This window comes from Lepidochelys kempii, chromosome 6, assembly GCF_965140265.1.
Source record: "Lepidochelys kempii isolate rLepKem1 chromosome 6, rLepKem1.hap2, whole genome shotgun sequence".
In the NCBI taxonomy this organism is placed as follows: Eukaryota; Metazoa; Chordata; order Testudines; family Cheloniidae; genus Lepidochelys; species Lepidochelys kempii.
The window spans coordinates 38,818,941-38,838,041 of NC_133261.1; the positions used below are offsets into that span (position 1 = coordinate 38,818,941).

Below are 19,101 nucleotides of genomic sequence, written 5' to 3' on the forward strand. Positions count from 1 at the left end.
TCACTTAAATCAGACTTTTTACGAATTGTGTGTTCCTCATTTTTTGGATGACTGATTTGGGATCTGATCTGAGTAGCAGTTACTGAGCACCCACAGCTGCAGCTGACGTCAATGGGAGCTGTGCTTTAAACATATAAACTGTTCTATGACGTAACATACACTGAAAAATCAGGTCCTCGGCATCTCAGATTGGGCACCCAAAATTAGTGGGCAGTTTTCATAGGTTCATAGATTAAACAGTCAAGGGACCACTGTAATCATCTCATGTGAATTAGCTTTAATCTCTCTGGGTCTCAGTTCCCTATCTGCTAAATGGGAATATTACCACCTCACCTCACATTGGTGTTGGGAAAATAAATTAATTAATGTTTGTAAAGATCCAAGACTGTACCATGACAGCACCATTTTTTCCCATGCAGAAATTAATAATAATTGTGTCTTTGAGACAGGGTTTGAATAGTATGCAGTAAATAAAGCCTAGTGGGACACATTCAATGTTGAATAGCTGCTCATTAACTGTGCACAAGAGGAGGCAGGAACCTGTGGCAAAAATATGTGATCAGATAATTAAAGACTGCATAAGCAAAAGGGGGCTGAATTAAGCAAACTTAATGGTGTTTTAACATAGTTTTTTGTGTGTAATAATATACAGATTAGAGAACATGTAATACCAACATTCTTGTTTGTTATATATTAAAAATATTGATGAGAATTTGTTTTTGAATCATGAACTTGTATGAGGTTGGAGGATTTACTTTTTCCTGGGTTTAGCTAAGGCAGAAGGGAATGTGCCAGTTTTAGAACAGTGTTCTGTGTATAACAAAAGCCGTGATGCGTGGTCCTGTAAGAATAGACTTTGTGTCAGTCCTTTTTGGCTAGAAATATATGTAAAACGAACGATACACATCTAGGTCATTAGTCATGAGAATTAGATCGCAAACTGTCAGCTCTCTTTTCTTAATTTTGATCATGATATGATGATTCTACAGAAAAAAATATTTTAATGTCTTTTTTTTTTTTTTTTTTTAATGGGAGCCATAGAGAAGCTGCTCTAGAACTGTTGGCCCATTCACAAGTATTACTACTAAAATGCTGGCAAGGTCTGGGTTATCATCAGTAAATGCTGAGCAACCCTGACTTCTCAGAACACTTGTGGAATTTTAAGTTCATGAATGTTTAAAAAAAAAAAAAAAGTTCTCCCATACTCCTGTTCTTTTTTTCCCTGTTTTTCAACATGTGCATGTGTGTACAGAGACACACACACACACACACACACACACACACACACACGTATGAGTCAATATCAGCCATTTCTACTTTAAGAAATACAACTCTTCACAGGTACCCTTAATGCAGCGTATTTCTGCTTATTCTTAGCATTCTCTCCCTTTCTTAGCAGCTGTACCCCTTCCATCATTTCTTTGTCTCCCACCCTCTCCTGCTCCGTACTGTTAAAGCACAGTGTGCTCAGCCCTGTACAAAATGCAGAGGATTATTTAGTTCTTTGCCCATTGAGAGTAAACAATCAAAACAGGCCAACAAGACAATACAGATACAACTCGGGATACCTACGGGACGGATGTCAGTACTGCACTACTTTAAATGATCAGGTGCCTAATCACACTGACAATTTCCATTGCTATTTTTAGGCTTGGTGGAATTCACGTAATTAAAAGAGGGATTTGAATCGAGAGAAGGTGGTCAGTTTGTGCCTCAGGAGCCAGTTTTCTAAGGGCAGTATGGAAGAAAGCCTGATGAGGAGTGAAGGCAAAAGAAGACAAGGGAGTGTGGGCAAAAAGTAAGAGGGAGGAAGTAGAAAAACATTAAGGCAGATAGGCAGGCAGGAATGGTGGTGGTGTGAGCACCTGAGGAGGTGAAGTGGAGAAACTTGAACTTGTTGTGGAAGGTGAAGGGAAGCCAATGGAGGGATTCAAAGAGAGGGTTTTATGGTCCAAGCAGCGGGTGAGGAAGAGTATTTTGTATTAGCTGTGGTAGTATTTTGAATCAGGAGGAAGGCAGTGGGGTGCAAGGCAGGGAGACTAGAGAGGAATGACCAAGTTGATAGATAACCAGGACATAGACAAGTGGCTTAGCCATGAAGTCATAAAGGAATGTTTCTTTTATCTTACCTCTTCAGTTAGGATTTGGGCTTTACAGCAGATTGGTTTTCTATAATTTTCTCTGTGACAGATATAAAGACTTGCTAAAAAAAAAAAAGGGTTGAGATCTATAAAAAACACTTGGCCATCGTGGAATTTGGCTTTGCAAAGTATCAACTACAAAGCAAATTACCATATTTCTCTGCAGGGGTTTGTTCTTTCATATGAATTACATTTAATCTGACATACAACATGATACCGACAAGTAAACAAGCCCTCAGCCTCAATTTTGGTGAAGAATCTGGATGGTGTGGTTTTTGGTCTCCTCCATATCTGTGTCTAAATCTTGCTGCCTCTTCCTTTGTCTCAAATATCCACCCCTTTCTGTCTGTTCAGAGCACTTGCCCAGGCCCTTATCTTGCATCTTGAATATTATAATCTACTCCTCTTTGCCCTTGATGTCTACAGCTGTTGCAGATGCTATCGCTAGACTCATCTGCCTGGCCCATTATGCTAACCACCTTTCCCTTCTCTGTACATGTATCCATCAAGTTACTAGATCTGAAAGGTAAGGTGGGGCTAAAAGGAAATGGCATTAAAGGTGTGGTTAAGAAGCTTGTACATTATGTGAAGGGGCTCTCCCTTCACTACCACATCATGTACAAGCTTCCTAACCTCACCTTTAATGCCATTCACCATTTAGTCCTTTTGCTCCCTCCCCCCCCCCCCACCCTTTTCAAATGTAATAGCTTTAGTAATAACAACCTCCTGACTAACTGGCTTTACTTGCCTGCATGACTGCTTTTATCCACAAACACCTCTGTGCTTTTTCCCAGGCCACCCCCATGTCAACATTTGTAAAGCTGTTACCTTATCCTATTTTTTATCCTCCCACCTTTACTCTGTTGCCTACAAATCACTACCATTTAGCACTACTTTGGCTGGCAAGCGCTTATTACTAGTAAGCACACTGTTATCACTAATGTATCCATGCACACCTGTCTGTGCTGTAACCTCACTCCCTTCCTGCTCTTGTTCATCTATTTGTTTGGCTGGATCTTAGATTATGAGTTCTTTGGGGCAAGGATTTTCTTTTTGTGTTACTACTTTGCACAGTGCTTAGTGCCTGTATAATGAGTCTTGATCCTTGTTGAGAATCCTGAGGTGCTACTGCAGTAAAAAAAATAGTAATTTGGTTGTGCATTATGGGCCAGATCTTGCGCCCAAGGAAAGCAGCTTTAATTTTGACCATAAATTTCTGCAGGAACAAGAACAACCCCTATGATTAAATATATCTAAAATGAGTGAAAGACTGGTCTCTGGATAGTCACACAGTAGGAAAGAACAATCATTATAAATTAATGTCTGGCTTTATTGCTTTCTTACTCTGCTACATTAGCTACCTTAATTTTAAATGCTTGCAATAGTTTGCATTATGTTACAAACTGATGAAAGCTTGGTCATATGTCAGTGCAACTCTGTGAAATAGAGAATGAAACTCATCTGAAGATGTTTGGGTGATATTAATTGATTTTTTTTAATGAATGCCTCCATTTGCAGGAATCTGCAATGCAAACAAGCAGTTATTAGAAAGTAATACATATTATAATTAGGGCAAGCTTTTAAAGATGCTTTGAAGTCCTAAACATTTTTGAAATTCAAATGTGGAATGGAAATAAAGGAATCTGCACAATAAAGGGACATTAAATTATGTTCTTCCCCCCCCCCCCAAAAAAAAAGAATCACTGTTTTATAGATGTAAATATATGCCATAATTAGTGGTAAGTAACATGAGCAGGATGGTTGAGTTTATTCCTATTCTTATTTAAAACAGCTGTGGCATGAAAAATAATTCTGCTTCTCTTCGCAATATGCTGTAACAAACAATTTACCCATGTAGTCAGTGTTCAAAAATGGCTCATACGCATGATCACCCCCCACAGTTCCTCTCCCTGTGCTTGCAGCCGACTTTCTGGACACAGAAATTCTTTGTGTTCTTCCATCACAAAAACAGTTGTTGCTACTGTTTTTTCTTTTTGAAATATGATTGTGTGTGTGTGCGCGTGCACAAACGAAGTAAAACTTGGAATCCCCTCTGCTCGCTCACCACTTCTGATTGGCAAATGATTTGCAGTTCATACATGTAATCTGGGATGTGGATTAGTCTACAACCAGCATGCAGATGTATTCAGAAGACATTAGACATGGAAGAAAGCAGCAGTTCCCCTCCCTTTCCTCCCCTCCTCCCCTGCTTTTATTTTTAAAACTGGGCCCACTCTGCACAGCGATCTCATGTGGTGCTTTTGCAGGAGTTCTTCACAAATTGATACAAGGGCATTAGTGGCTCAGAATCAATAATGAGTCCAAAGGGAAGAGCAGCTGGGAGGAGGAAGCAGCTTGGCCTGTCCGTCACAAGCCTAACCATGTGGCAGACCTGGAAGCAATTCCAAAGCTGCAGTGTAACTCTGTGCCAAGGACCCAGATGCTACCATTGGAAAACATTGCTTCACAATTTGGAATCTCTGCCTTTGATCACTGTTCCGAGAGAAAGAGGAGAGATATAATGTGAGCATATGAATGACATCACATTGCAGTCAGTAGGAGTTAAACCTATAGGTTGTTAACAAATCACTATACATTTAATTTTAGCTACTAAATGTTCATGTAAATTATGCTGGTTGCTCCCCAAATACCCCTATGTTACTAATAAGTGCTTTTTTCTCTCTGTTTGGCGGGGAGAATTTAGAGTCTTTCCCCGCAGTTGTTGCCAATGCTGCCTTTTGGTTAGCCGAACCCATTATGACACAAGCAACCTATCCCTTTCTTGCTGTAGAGACAGAGCAATGATCCATGTAAAGTTGTTGTTTGTTTGAAGCCAGTTCTGTTTCCATACGTGCTGTGATGCATCATGTCAAACACTTGATATTGTTGATATACAAAGTTTTCAGTGCTAGATGCTGGCAAAATACATTGTAGTGATGAGTGAATCTGCTATATTGCATGCGCATTGCTGTACAAAAGGAACAAGCGCTTATAAGCAGGGCAGATCCATCTCCTAAGACTTATTCAGCGCTTTACAGTTCAGTGATAAAAGAAAACTCAAACATGAAATGCATAACTGTCCTTTTTATATATAACCTAAAAATAATAGTTTGAAAATGTGTGAAGTTATATTTTTAGTTCATTGATCTTAACATTTAAAATCCAAAAGTGCAGCGTTTACACTATAAGCAGAAGATCATTGTATAAATATGATGATCAAAGTTTTTGGTGGTGGTTGTGGGGTTTTTTTGCTGATTTTAAGACCAAACAGCAGCAGATATTAAATTACTCTGCCTTATTTCTGTGTCTCTAGACTTGTTATTTAGGCTTGAAAAGTGAGGCCTATGTGGTTGACCTTTTTGACAATATGAACACGTGAGGAGCATTTTAGAGATGACTTCTTATTTACTTTGGACATAAGTGAAGGAGAAAGGAAATGCTCTGATTATAAAACTGTAACTGTGGGGGCAGTTGAAATGACTATTTTTGAGAGATTATTACTATCATCCACCATGAGATAACTATTTTTTAAGAAATACCTGTTCTTAAGATATTCCAGTAGAGCAGCCCTGGCATGGTTCAATGGCTGTCACTATTTTTCATGTTCGAATATAACTCCGGACCAGCTAAGATGACAAACTGGTTATCACTTTTAGTTCAGAACAGTTTCTTACAGATCACCACGAACACTGTATTAACATTAACCAGTGAACTAATGAAAAACGTGCAAGAAACAAGGAGGAATAAAGATAGAATTCTCTTCGGTTAGTACATGACTATAGGACTGTTTGTGTTACTGTATGTGACTCTCAAGTGGCATCTCCACTGATTAATTTACAAAGCAAGCTTGCAGTAATATCAGACTTCCTATTTCTTCTCCCCGCCACTAATTACTTCAATATGTGCCATTATCGGCATATTGCCTGCAAATGGTTGTTCCACAGAAATGGAATGTAGCTTCTAAGTAGAACTTAAAGAATTGCTGCCTAGTTAAAAATGAAATAGTGAACACAAGTGACTTGATATGATCAGAAGTGTGGATTAACAAGCAGTTATTAGAATACGTAAACATATTTGTAAGCTGGGCTTTAAAAAGTAACCATATAAAAAAAAGGAAGATGTCCCTGATCTTCCTGAACATGTTCAGAAAGTACCAGGAGAGATTTTTGTAGTAGTTACTTAAATCTCTGTTAACAATAAAAACAAAACTGGAATTAAGAGTTAAACAGCTAAACTGGTGGAAAGTACATTTGCCCACTGAAACTCCCACCAAAGATTCAGCTGATTCTTGGGCATTCTTTTACAGTAGTTGGCCAGAGATATGCTGTGACACCTGGAAATTTATTATTTTCTGAGAGGTTTAGTAAACAACTTTCTACATAATGGGGCAAATCCTGCCCATTCCCTACAGGCACAGAATATGTGACCGTTGCCAGCGTCAATGCTAGAACGAACAAATCTAGCTGTGAGGACTTCCATGGATGTGTTGAATCCCTGAATCAGCCGTTTTAAGGCTGATTATGAGGAGACCTTAAAGAATGGCTCCCAGATTATGAGGTGGCACAGTGGCAGAGCAGCTTCGCTAGCTGCTTCCCTGCTGCAAGCATTGGGAGGGAGAACTCCGCCTCTGACCCACGATGCCCCTTTCTAATATATTTAGTCATGCTGTGCGCACGGACTAGGATGTGGCTTTAAGTAAAGAAAAGGTAGCAGTGAGGCAAACCGAACCATGATCTCTTCTTTCTCTTTAACCTGTGAGCCTCAATCTATGCTAAGATAGTGTGGTGATAGAGACTGTGAGTGGCTGGATAGATGTTCACTCTGTGTAGAAATAGCGAAAGAAATATAATTATTTTTTAAAACAGTTTTCTTCCAGTCGGCCCAACTTCAGTAGGGAGCTTAAGCATGTGCCTAACTTTAAGCAAGGGAGCAATCCCATCTAAGTCAAGGAGTACCTACCCGATTTAAGTACCTTGCTGGATCAAAGCCATATTACTTATTATCAGGGATGGAATCCTCTCTCTATGGTACCCCCTCTTTTCTATCATCTCAAACATCTTCCTTTGTGGTGATGGTGTCCTTGCTTTCAGAAAGGAAAAAGAAATACAATGGTACTGATCCTCCGGTGCAGACAAGCTCCTTTCAGGGCAGGATTCATGAAGAGGAAAAGATGGTTCTACTCCTTTTCTTCACAGCAGTCAACACATGGATCAGCCTCTGCCCTTAGTACTTGCATGCTGTTGCGGCTGGCCAGATCTAGTAGTCAGAGCCAAAATCCTCAGTCATGAAACAGGAGTCAAGAGTCAGCTGGGTAAGGATACCAGGAGGTCAGAAGCAGGAAACAAACTGGAGATCAGAACGAAGAGTCAGGAACCAGAGTTAGGCCAGATCAGGAGACCACCTGGCTGACAACGATCTACTCCCAGTCCAGGGACCACCTGGAAAAGTTCGTTACCATCCCCTCAACGGTACTTACCTTGCTGTGATGGTGGACTGACCCCGGAAAAGTCCTGGAAGGGGTTCCGGTCATCAGCACTCTGCACTCAGTTGAGCTGGTTTCAGACATCTCGCACCTCTGCTGCGGGGGGCGGGGGGATGCCTCGGCACCCTCCAGACCCAATGTATGTGGTCCCCAGAGGAAATGACGCTACACATAAACATCAAAAATCTCAGGGTGGTGCGCAGAGTGTGCACATTCTTCCTTCCTCACATGTCGGGCAGCGTGGTCAGAGTCCTGACGGACAACACAGCTTCGATGTTCTACATCAAGAGACAAGGGGAAGCATGATCCTCAGCCTTCTGCCAAGAGGCACTCTGTCTCTAGGCCTTCTGCATTGGCCAGGGAATCCACCTAGAAGCGTGTCACCTTCTGGGTGCCAAGAACACGCTAGCAGATCACCTAAGCAGGGACTTCTCCTCTCACCACGAGTGGGTAGTCGGCATGATCTTCCAGAGGTGGGGAACTCCCCAAGTGGATTTGTTCACCACCAGGCAGAACTGGAGGTGCCACAGGTTTTGCTCCAGACACCTTCCTCCTGCTGTGAGCAGAAAGCTTGATGTATGCGTTCCCTCCAGTTCCACTCATCAGTAAGGTCCTAGCAAAAATCAAGAGAGACAAGGCTCAGGTTATCATGATTGCCCCAGCGTGGCCTTGCCAGCACTGGTTCGGTACACTATCAAGCTTGTCAGCGATCCCTCCGTGGCCCCTGCCGAACGGACCGGACCTGCTGGTTCTCCCACTGTGCTGCTGAATGGGGCATCTCCCCTTCGCATTCTTCAGTGCAGTCGATCTTAGACTACCTGCTTCATTTGAGGAACCAGGGCCTGGCACACTCCTCTATCGGGGTACATCTGGCAGCCATTTCTGCCTTTCATCCGCCAATCCGGGGCAGATGGTGTTCTCCCATGACATGACCGTCAGGTTCCTCAGAGGCCTAGAGAGACTTTTTCCTCAAGTTCAGTCCCCAGCCCCTCAGTGGGATCTCAACTTGGTTCGGTCCAGGCTCACAAGTCTGCCCTTTGAGCCTTTGGCCTCATGCTCCCTGTCTCACCTATCGTGGAAGGTAGCTTTCCTGGTGGCGGTGACGTCAGCGAGGCAAGTCTCCAAGCTGCGAGCCCTGACCTCGGAACCGCCATACATGGTCTTCTATAAGGACAAGGTCCAGCTCCGGCCCCACCTGGCCTTCATCCCCAAGGTGGTGTCTATTTTCCACATGAGCCAAGACATCTTCCTTCCAGTCTTCTGCCCTAAGCCCCATGAGACTAGTGAAGAGATGCGCCTTCACACTTTGGATGTAAGAAGGGCCCTGGTTTTCTACCTAGATTGGACAAAGCCTTTCTGTAAGTCGACTCAGCTTTTCATCTCTACAGCTGACAGGATGAAGGGCCTCCTGGTGTCCATGCAGAGGATTTCTAAATGGATCACCTCTTGCATTTGGCCCTGCTATGTTGTTGGCGGGAGTCCCTCCGCCACCAATAATTAAGAGCCCACTCGACCAGAGTGCAGGCATCTTCGGAGGCCTTCCTGGCACACTTCCCGACCCAAGACATCTGTTGAGCTGTGACGTGGTCCTTGGTGCACACGTTCACAGCCCACTATGCTATCACTCAGCAGGCCAGGGGTGACATTGGGTTCAGCAGAGCTGCCTTGAGATCTACATGTCTGTGAACTCATAGCCACCTCCAAAGGATACTGCTTGGGCGTCACCTAAGTTGAATGGACATGAGCAAGCACTCAAAGAAGAAAAGACAGTTACCTTTTCCGTAACTGGTGTTCTTAGAGATGTGTTACTCATGTCCATTCCACAACCCATCCTCCTTCCCCACTGTTGTAGTTTCCCGCAAGAAGGAACTGAGGGTGGGGGAAATTGGCAGCGTCCTGTATACCACAGCATATGCGTGCCAGTCCATGGGGCACTGGAGCTGATCCCCTACAGATACTTCTGAGGGAAAAACTTCTGGCACAGTTGCATGTGGCAAGCACACACACCTAAGTTGAATGGATATGAGCAACACATCTCAAAGAACACCAGTTACGGAAAAGGTAACTGTCTTTTCAGGACGAGGCATCAGCCTTGCAATTTCTGGTTCCAGGGTGGTAGGTCAAGGTAAAGTTAATCTGGGAGAAGAATAGGGCCTACCGCAGCTGTCATTGGTTTAGGTCCTGGCTCTGCGCAGGTACTCCAGGATCTTATGGTCGGTAAACACTTGGACTAGATGGTGAGCCTCTTCCAAATAGCGTCACCACCCTTTGAAGGTGGTCTTAATTGCCAGGAGCTCCTTGTCAAGATCTCATAGTTTCTCCTGCGCTTGAGCTTCCTTGAGTAGTAGGCAATGGGGTGCAGTATTTGCTTGGGTCCAGGCCTTTATTAGAGGACTGCCATGATTGCCAAACTAGAGTCATCGGCTTCCACAACAAGAGCTTGTGTCACATCTGGGTGGGCCAATACTGGAGCAGTGGAGAAGGCAAGCTTCAACTGCTTGAGTGCATGCTGGGATGCATGCTTGGCCTTGGGGGACCAGTGGAACTGGGTGTTTTCCCAGAGTTGGGCATTTAAGGGCCTGACTTTTTCAGAAAAATTGAAAATGAATATCTGGTAGAAGTTCGCAATACCTAAAAATAATTCTTATGTATTGCACATTGCAGAGAGGGTGGGGGTGCTCAGTCACAAACAGCCTGGACCTTGCACAGATCCGTCTTGATTCCTTCCAGGGACAGGATGAAACCCCAGGAACTCAGTTCGGGCCTGATCAAATGTGCACTTCTCAAGTTTAGCATAGAAACCATGGTTTTGTAGTCTCTCCAGGATTGTGCAGATATAAGTGGTGTATTGGTCCAGATCGTCTGAGATGATCAATATATCATCTAATTACACTGCTACAAACTGGTCCAGTAGGTCTCATAGCACGTTGTTAATGAAGTGCTAGAACATCGCTTGGACATTCGTCAATCCAAATGGCATAACTAAATATTCAAAGTGGCCATAGCAAGTCAATAAGGCAGTCTTCCATTCATCCCCCTTGTGAATACAAATAAGGTCGTAAGTTCCCTAAAGATCCAGTTTAGTGAATATGTGGGCAGCTCCCATGCAGTCCAAGAACTCAGGGAACAGGATAGCAGGTAACTGTTCCAGATTATTATCTGATTTAGGCCTTAGTAACTGAAACAGAGTTGGAGGCTGCTGTCCTTCCTTTTTACGAAAAGGACTGGGGCACCGGCCAGTGAAGTTGATTTGCAGATGAACCCCCAGACCAGGTTCTGTTGGAAACATTCTCGCCATGCTGACAGTTTGGTTTCTGGCATTACATATATCTGCCCAAATGTTATCTTTGCCCCTCGCTACAGTTCTGTGTGATGGCTGTAGTCCTGATGTGGTGGAAGTTTTCTGCCTTGTTAGCCTCAGAGACGTCAGCCTAGTTGTGATATTTGTGGGGAGAGTTCCATAGTTCACTCAGTGCAGTGGTTCTCAACCAGGGGTACGTGTACCATGGGGGTACGCAGAGGTCTTCCGGGGGTACAGCAACTCATCTAGAGAGTTGCCTAATTTTACAACAGGCTACGTAAACAGCACTAGCGAAGTCAGTACAAACTAAAACGCCATACAATGACTTGTTTATACTGCTCTGTACACTGAAGTGTAAGTATAACAGTTTTATGCCCATTGATTTATTTTATAATTATATGGTAAAAATGAGAAAGTAAGCAATGTTGCAGTAATAGTGTGCTGTGACTGTTGTATTTTTACGTCTGATTTTGCAAGCAAGTACATTTTAACAGAGGTCAAACTTGGGGGTACACAAGACAAGTCAGGCACCTGAAAGGAGTATAGTAGTCTGGAGAGGTCGAGAGCCACTGCCCCAGTGGGTGCTTGAGCTTTCTTGGGTCTGGGTGCAATGTTCTCTGGTCCCTGGCCATGCTGTCTGCAAATGTCTGACGGGAAAGTGACCTACTTTTGTTCCACTCTGTATCTGTCACAAGGTGGTAAAAGTGCACTGCACAGGAGGCTACTGCCCCTTGCTCCTGCTTCAGGATGGCCTCAGCCATTCAGGCTCAGTGCAGGTAACTGAAGACAGTTGACATCAATTGGAGAAAGGCTGCCCAGTTGGACAGCATGGGGCTATGGCCTTTTAGCATGGGGGATGCCCCGTGTAACAGGTCTCCTGCCAGCAGGCTGATTACAAGGCCACCTTGGCCAAGTCAGAGGAATAGATTTGGAGCCCTATCAGAAACAGACAGCGGCATTGGTTCGTGAATCCCTGTAGCCATCAGCAGTTCCCATCGAGCTGTTTGAGCAAGGGTATCATAGGCCCCTGTTCAGGTAAGATGCTGTAGGCTGTGTTTGCAAACCAGTGTTCTTGGCACTGACCTGCCTCACTTGCTCCTGCACCTGCTGGTTGTCCAAAGTCAACTGTGCAACTTGAACCTGCAGTGCTTGATCATCCACCCAGCGGCAAGAGGCCCATTTGGGCAAGTCCAGTGCTTCTGGTGGCTGTAGATGTGCTGCTGGGTCCATCCTTCTTGCACTGGGCTTCGTCCCACAGGGTTAGGAGTTCCAGACAAGCTGCTATGGCTGAGTTGTGGGCAGCCAGACCTAGTAGTCAGAGCCAGAATCCACTGTCATGGGAAAGGAGTCAAGAGTCGACTGGCTCAAGATCCTGGAAGGTCAGAAGCAGGGGACAAACCAGAGGCGAGGAATCACAAGTCAGATGCCAGGAGCCAAGCTGAGTCAGAATGCCAGAAGATAAAGCGGGGGAAGCAGGAGCCAATAGTAGGAAGCGCAAGGCACACTGTCCAGAGCAGGCTAAAGCCAGTTGTTCACCCAGCTTCCTGTTCCTTCTGCTAGCTTAAGTAGGACCAGTGGGCCAGTCAGATGCTCTGGAAATCCGCCAATCGGACTGAAGGGGCAGGTGCTCGCAGGTGGGCTGGGCTTCCTGTGCCTCAGGTAAGCTACTGCCAGCAGGCTTGGAGTGTGGCTTTTCCCATAAAACTTGCAGGCCCAGACTTGAGGCCCATGGGTCATGATATATGCCACTTCCATTCACTTCAGTTAATTCATTGTCTGTATTCATGGGCAGAATTAGGGCTTGTCTACACTTACCGGGAGATCAATGCACAGCGATTGATGCATCAGCGGTCGATTTAGTGGGACTAGACCCGCTAAGTCGACCACAGCTTGCTCTCCTGTCAATTCCTGTACTCCACCTGAATGAGACACACAAGGGGAGTTGACGGGAGAGCGTCTCCCGTCGACATAGAGTAGTGTGGACCCCACGGTAAGTAGAGCTAAGTATGTCGACTTCAGCTACATTATTCACATAGCTGAAGTTGCATAACTTAGATCGATCTCCCTGTAGTGTAGACAAGACCTTAATGGGCCTATAGTTAAGAGGAACAATGGGTCTTTTAATAATAGGTGTGCAATTGTTTTCCTTCTTATAGTTGAAGAAATTATCACTTCCCTAAGGTTTTTACTGTTACACTGAACTTAAACCTATGAAAGAAATGTATTTTTATTTATTAAAAAAGAACACCTGAAGTTTTTCTCTCTCTCTTTAACTCTGTGGCAGTTATGTTTATAGACTTGCCTCTTTCCTGCCCCACTTTTGGTTGGTAAAAAGGGGGCAGGCTGGGAGTTAATTACTGCTCATTACTATGGCCCTGCTAGATGACAAAGATAATATTCAACATCTGTTACTTTTCCCCGCAGGCTGACTTAAACTGCAACATTCAAGATGATACAGGAGCATTTTATGGAGTAACTAGCCAATATGAGAGCTCAGAAAACATGACAATCACCTGTTCCACCAAAGTCTGCTCATTTGGAAAGCAAGTAGTAGAAAAAGTAGAGGTAGGATGCCCTTCTGGATGATGTTACTCTGCTGACTCATGATATTATACAGTACATTTCTGCCAATGTAATGGCAGTAAAAAATGGAAAATTGACTCTGATTTATTTTACTTATTACTCTTATCTCACTTTCCTCCCCTCTTCCCATCTTTCTTGAAGGAATGTTTTCCTTCCGGACAGTGCTTAGGTTAGTTTGAATTACTGTGCTTATGGTGACACTAGCGAAAGTAAAATCCCAGTTACTTACTGACTTAGAGTACCTCTTCCATCCTTCCCCTGGCAATCACTGGCAACACAGCAACGTACCTTCAGCTGGGGAGCCTGAAACTGATGCCAATGCTGATTCCTGCATCTCCCAGCAAAAGAGCAATGAAGCAGAAATAAGTTTGCTCCCATTTTCAACTGGATACATCACTCTCATGACGATTCAGACTCACACTTGGCCAGACCTGTAACATATTGGGAACCCTACTAAGATGGCAAGCAGCTCCCACTCTCTAGATTTCTGGGTGTTTTAAATGTGTAGTGTGATGGCTTTCTTCCATGCCCACAGTCATTTAACCTGGTGAAATGCACACTTTCTACAAACACCATTGGCCTTTGGGTAAAAAATAAGTTTGCAACATTGTTTTTCCTTTGGGGTACAATGGCTGCTTTTTTTGGGTGGGTGGGGGGTAAAGGCACAGCACTGTATAGTTTAGTTGGCTAGGTATGGGGGGGTGGGTCATATTGTGATGTTACAATGATGCATCTTTTGTTTAAAGTAGCAAAAGCCCCCTCCCCCCCATATTTGTTAGCTACATTGTAGTTGTTGCTCAGTGACTTCCAGTTTAAAGCTGTAATTTAAGCATTTATCAAGGCCAGCAACTGCTGTGCACGCCCTACTTGTGCTGGTGTGGTCCCCATAAACGGTGACCACCATCGAACAACAACTTCTGGCATCACCTCCACTATCCCGATCCCGGCTGAAGTCAGCAGCCCAAGAAGTCCAGCCAGCCATTAAGAACTATTTATCACGGTAACAGAGAGTTGGGGGGTGGAGGGCAGGAAAGCACTGAATCACAGACCCATCCCCTTAGTGGAATATGTTGAGCCAGGTACTAGTCTATTCTCCCTCCTTCCATCACAGTTGACTCTCTTCCTCTGATGCAAACAACTGCTTAGTGAGTCATATAGTAATTAAAATATAACATCAAGATCTGGGTAAAATTGCTTCCTTTGTACCCAGTCATCTTTAAACGGCTTTAAAATCACTGAAGATCAAGTTTCCTGGGAAGTTTCTTTCTCAGTGCATTTATACTCACTTGTTAGTTTATACAGTCCTCATCCTCTGTGATTTAAAATTATAAACTTGGATATAAACCAAGATTACATACCCAATATATAATTTCCTAAATTAGGCTATGGAAGGAAACTTGTGTGATAAGACTAGCATTTCAGATCAACAACTCTACTTTGTACATGTTGTTGTTTCCAAACTAACAAAGAGAACCAACCCAACATTTTGCCTTCCCGCTGTTGATCACTGTAGAAATATGTTTGTTGGTAAATAGTCTTTAAATGTTTTTCATTTTCTATTTAGACGGAATATGCAAGGTTTGAGAATGGCCGGTTTGTGTACAGAATAAACCGCTCTCCAATGTGTGAATATATGATCAACTTCATACACAAGCTCAAGCATTTACCAGAGAAATATATGATGAACAGTGTATTGGAAAATTTTACAATTTTGTTGGTAAGCATTCACTATTCTTTACTGACTGAGTCTAAAATATATGTTCTGTTTTGGCAGGGATCAATTAACTTGGAAATTAAGGACCAGACTCTGAAATCATTACTTATACAAGGCCAAGTGGTCCTATTGACTTCAGTAAAACTATTCACAGTGTTAGGTCCTTTTCAACCTGAGGAAGAGCGATAGAGTCTAGTCTCATTGTTTCCCAAAAGTGCAGGTCTCAGTCCTGTGGGAGGACACAAAAGGCTTGTTGGGGTGAGAGCATGAACAACCTCTCAGTTGTTTTCCAGAGTCTCAGCTTACTTTTTTTCATATGTTTTTAAGTAAGTGTTATGATTGCAAAGAAAACCCGCAAAACAGAACTCGGGTATAAACAGTGCAGCGATGTTTGCCTTAGTTTGCAGAGAGCCTGAAACACAAGCTCTATGGTGTAAAGTTTTCATTTCGTTTCAGTGGGTGCTAACTCAGTTGCCAGTGGTGATACTTTAAAGGTCAACATTGTTAACTATTTCAATACTCATCAAAGCATGTAAGAAAGGAGAGGAGTAGCACAGTATGAAGATCTAAAATGTGGGCAGGCTTTTAACAACACATTTTGAGACTGGACAGGGTATAGTCAATTTCATTTGTCTAAAGTGGGTCTCAGCTTTCTAAAGTTTGAGAAACACCAAGTTACAATTATATTTTCTTCTCTTTTCAAGCCTACCATACCTTTTGGTGCAAATCCTTTTTTCCAAGTTTATAACACTACTGTCTACCTTTTCTCTCCCTCCCCTCCCGTCCCCTCCCCGTTCCCAATAGGTTGTAACAAACAGGGATACACAAGAAACCCTACTCTGCATGGCTTGTGTATTTGAAGTTTCGAACAGTGAACATGGAGCACAACATCATATCTACAGGCTTGTAAAGGACTGAGCAGTTATTTATATATACACTTCATTACACTTCTTTTCTTTATCAAAAACACAGACTGTAAACCTCAACACTAAATGGCAGTGCCTCTGGCCCAGCTTTCACCCGCATTTTTCTAAATCCTGTTTTAGTGAAGTCATTTTTAATGTGTTCATATATAATTATAGCTGTGAAATTCTGGTACAGTTGTAAAAAATTATTTCTAAAACTAAGTGTTCTGCAAATTTGTAAACGACAGTTCTTTGGGAAGACTGTATTTAAGAGCTGAATGCCTTTGTCTGTGGAGGCCTCTTTTTAATTGTGATAGAAAAATGTAAGACAGAGCATTTGCCATGGGGAAAACTTAACAGCATTTATAAGAATTTATTTAGGGTTTTGTTTTGTTTTTTTCCAAAATAAAATACTTATTTTACAATGCAAGGGAAATGGAAATGAATCTTTAACTATAACTGTAAATTAGTACACAAAGTTAATAATCTGTATAGAATTATCTTTGTAACTAATTAGAGTGGAAGATACGGACGAATGTAATTCGCTAAATTATTTTTTAAAATGAAACATTTTTTCTGTTTGAAACCAAATGATAAATATAGCCTTAAGAAATGCCTGATAGAAACAAGCAGGTCCTAAAATTAGGCAAATTTTGTATTTTTTTCTCAATGTTAAAACTAATCTTCTAATTCATTAAACTTTCCAACAGGTATTGCAGAGAAAGAGAACGTCATCCCTTATACTTAACGTATCTAGTGTATTTTTAAAAATATAAAGTTGTGTTGTACTAATATGGAAATTTGATTATTTAATGAAAAACTGATGGCTCATTTTGCAATAAGTAGGTAAATACTGAAAATTTAGACTTACATTGTATGTAGTCTTGTGTGTGCAGTTATATTTTATACGGACAACTATATTTTCTGTTGAGTGAAAAATTTGCAATACCGAAATTAACAAACATAGGGGGAAACAATTGACATTATTACTGCTTCGTGAATAATCTGTAAATTGCAAGCGAGAAAAAGTAGTGCAGTTGAGAGAAGAATATGTAGGTCAGTAAAAGCCTCATCAGCTTTAATGTCGTAGGGATGCTAGAAAATCACAACCATCATCAGGCAAAACAGATTCGAAGGGTTATGTTCTTCCTCTTCTCATTCTTAAGGTTTTTCCGTCACATATATTATCCCAGTTCTGACTCCAGTCTCAAACAGGACATGGTGCATTTAGTACTAGTAGGCAGGGCATGTGGGACACACCCATCAGTACCACTTAGGGTTTGAGTCCCTTTCACATCCAGAATACACAGATGTGCAGTGTTCATCCCTCTGATTAATAAACTGAAAAGTAGGTAATTCAGAGAAGATTCTATTATAGAGTGAATTGAAGAGATTTTAATACTAATAAGGATTAAAAATGTGGTCATGGGTGTGAATAGTTTTCTGGGAGACACACACGTGTCCTGTGTTCTCTGATTCTTATTGGCACGGCCTGTCCTTAGTATTACTCAGCCTCTCCTCTGCCATCCGTTCAACCACTGCCTTTTCACTGCCCCATTCAATGTTAATATTAAAAGTATTGGGAGGAGAAATGGGTTTTAATGGGAAATAACTAGGCTAAAACAATGCAATCCATTGGGCAAACCACAAATCCTAACAGGACATATGAAACATCGGTTACAAGATAAGATGCATGGCTGCTGCAAACTTCCAATAATCATATGTATCAGGGGCTCAGTAAGTCTTGGGGAGCCATGAGTAGGGCACAGAAATTTGTTCAACAGTTCCCCTCTCAGCTGCAGTTTTCAGGCATGTGCCTATGTGTAATTAGAAGCTTGAATTTGCCCCCAGGTATAATATATTGGTTACAGTTTTAATTTTTTTGACACTGTCATTCTAAAACGTGCCCTCAGTTATAGCCACATAAATATAGATGAATAGTCTTAGTCAGCATACCAGCTGGAAGAGCAATCAGTATTTGTCATGTGCAGCAAGTTGTCAGTTGTTGTATGCTTGCCTTTCATTGTGTTAATCTTTAATACTGTTAGGATTTACATTAGAGAAAGAGGCCAGCATCGGGGGGGGGCGGGGGGGGGGTTGAAATTCCTTAGGCTATAAAACCTCTGATCTGTCTAACTATAAAAGGTGGGTGATTGCTGTGATGTCTAGCTGTCATATTATCCACTTGGGGATATTAGAGCTGATGAATCTTTTAGTTTATATTCTGGGAAGCATAAAATGTGATGTCCATGTCATGAGGTCTCTTCATACGTTTATAACACTAACAATCACATCAGGAAAAGCACTGCATTGTAACAGCCTAACGGTAGCCCTTTATTCTAAGCACTTGGTGTTACAAGTCAAAAACTACTTCTTTTGTTTTGTTCTAAAATTGTCTCTTATTTAGGTTTTCGAATTGTGGTTTTGATGGATTTTTTTATAACAAATTCTTTGAGGAGTATAAAATATAGAATTCAATTTGCAAAACCAGGTACAGATTTTTTATACATTCGGGCACATTACATATGTCATAACTATGGGGTATAAGAAGTCACAGTGTTTATTGGTGTTCACATTTGTAACGTTAGGAAAAAGATTTGCATTGTCTTTACTTTACACTTATGTAAATGATCTAAACCCTGCACATGTTCATTCTTAAAAGCCTTAAGTCCTTCAAATGTATATCGTGGAGTGTGTCGTCCAAAAGGCTGCCTGTAAACTGTGAGCTCTTTTGTAAGCTGGAAGAATTTATCTTGTTACTGTTACTTTTTCTAGGAACTTTTTAATTCAGAGCTGCCAAAGCATTACAATATGCAGTGCCTTAGTGTTGTATTAGAAATACCTTTAGCCTCTTACATCGATTCTATATGTTGTTTTATTAATTGGTTCTATTTAAAAAAAAAAATCTTTTCCCCTTCCACAGAGAAGCTCTTTGACTACTTGGTCTAAACCAACCTTCAGCATAAGTCAGACCC

General features: G+C 42.1%; 1 protein-coding gene across 9 annotated transcripts in view; it reads left to right on the forward strand.

The window, feature by feature from the left end:
• Positions 1 to 18,212, forward strand: part of TEAD1 (TEA domain transcription factor 1) — a 205,267-nt gene extending 187,055 nt beyond the window's left edge. For all 9 annotated transcript variants that reach the window (XM_073347638.1, XM_073347630.1, XM_073347634.1 and 6 more), the window contains 3 exons: positions 13,349 to 13,489; positions 15,072 to 15,224; positions 16,026 to 18,212. In XM_073347638.1, the coding sequence (XP_073203739.1) occupies positions 13,349 to 13,489; positions 15,072 to 15,224; positions 16,026 to 16,139 (408 nt within the window). In that variant the 3' untranslated portion in view covers positions 16,140 to 18,212. The remainder of the gene's footprint in view (positions 1 to 13,348; positions 13,490 to 15,071; positions 15,225 to 16,025) is intronic.
• The last annotated feature ends 889 nt before the right edge of the window (positions 18,213 to 19,101 follow it).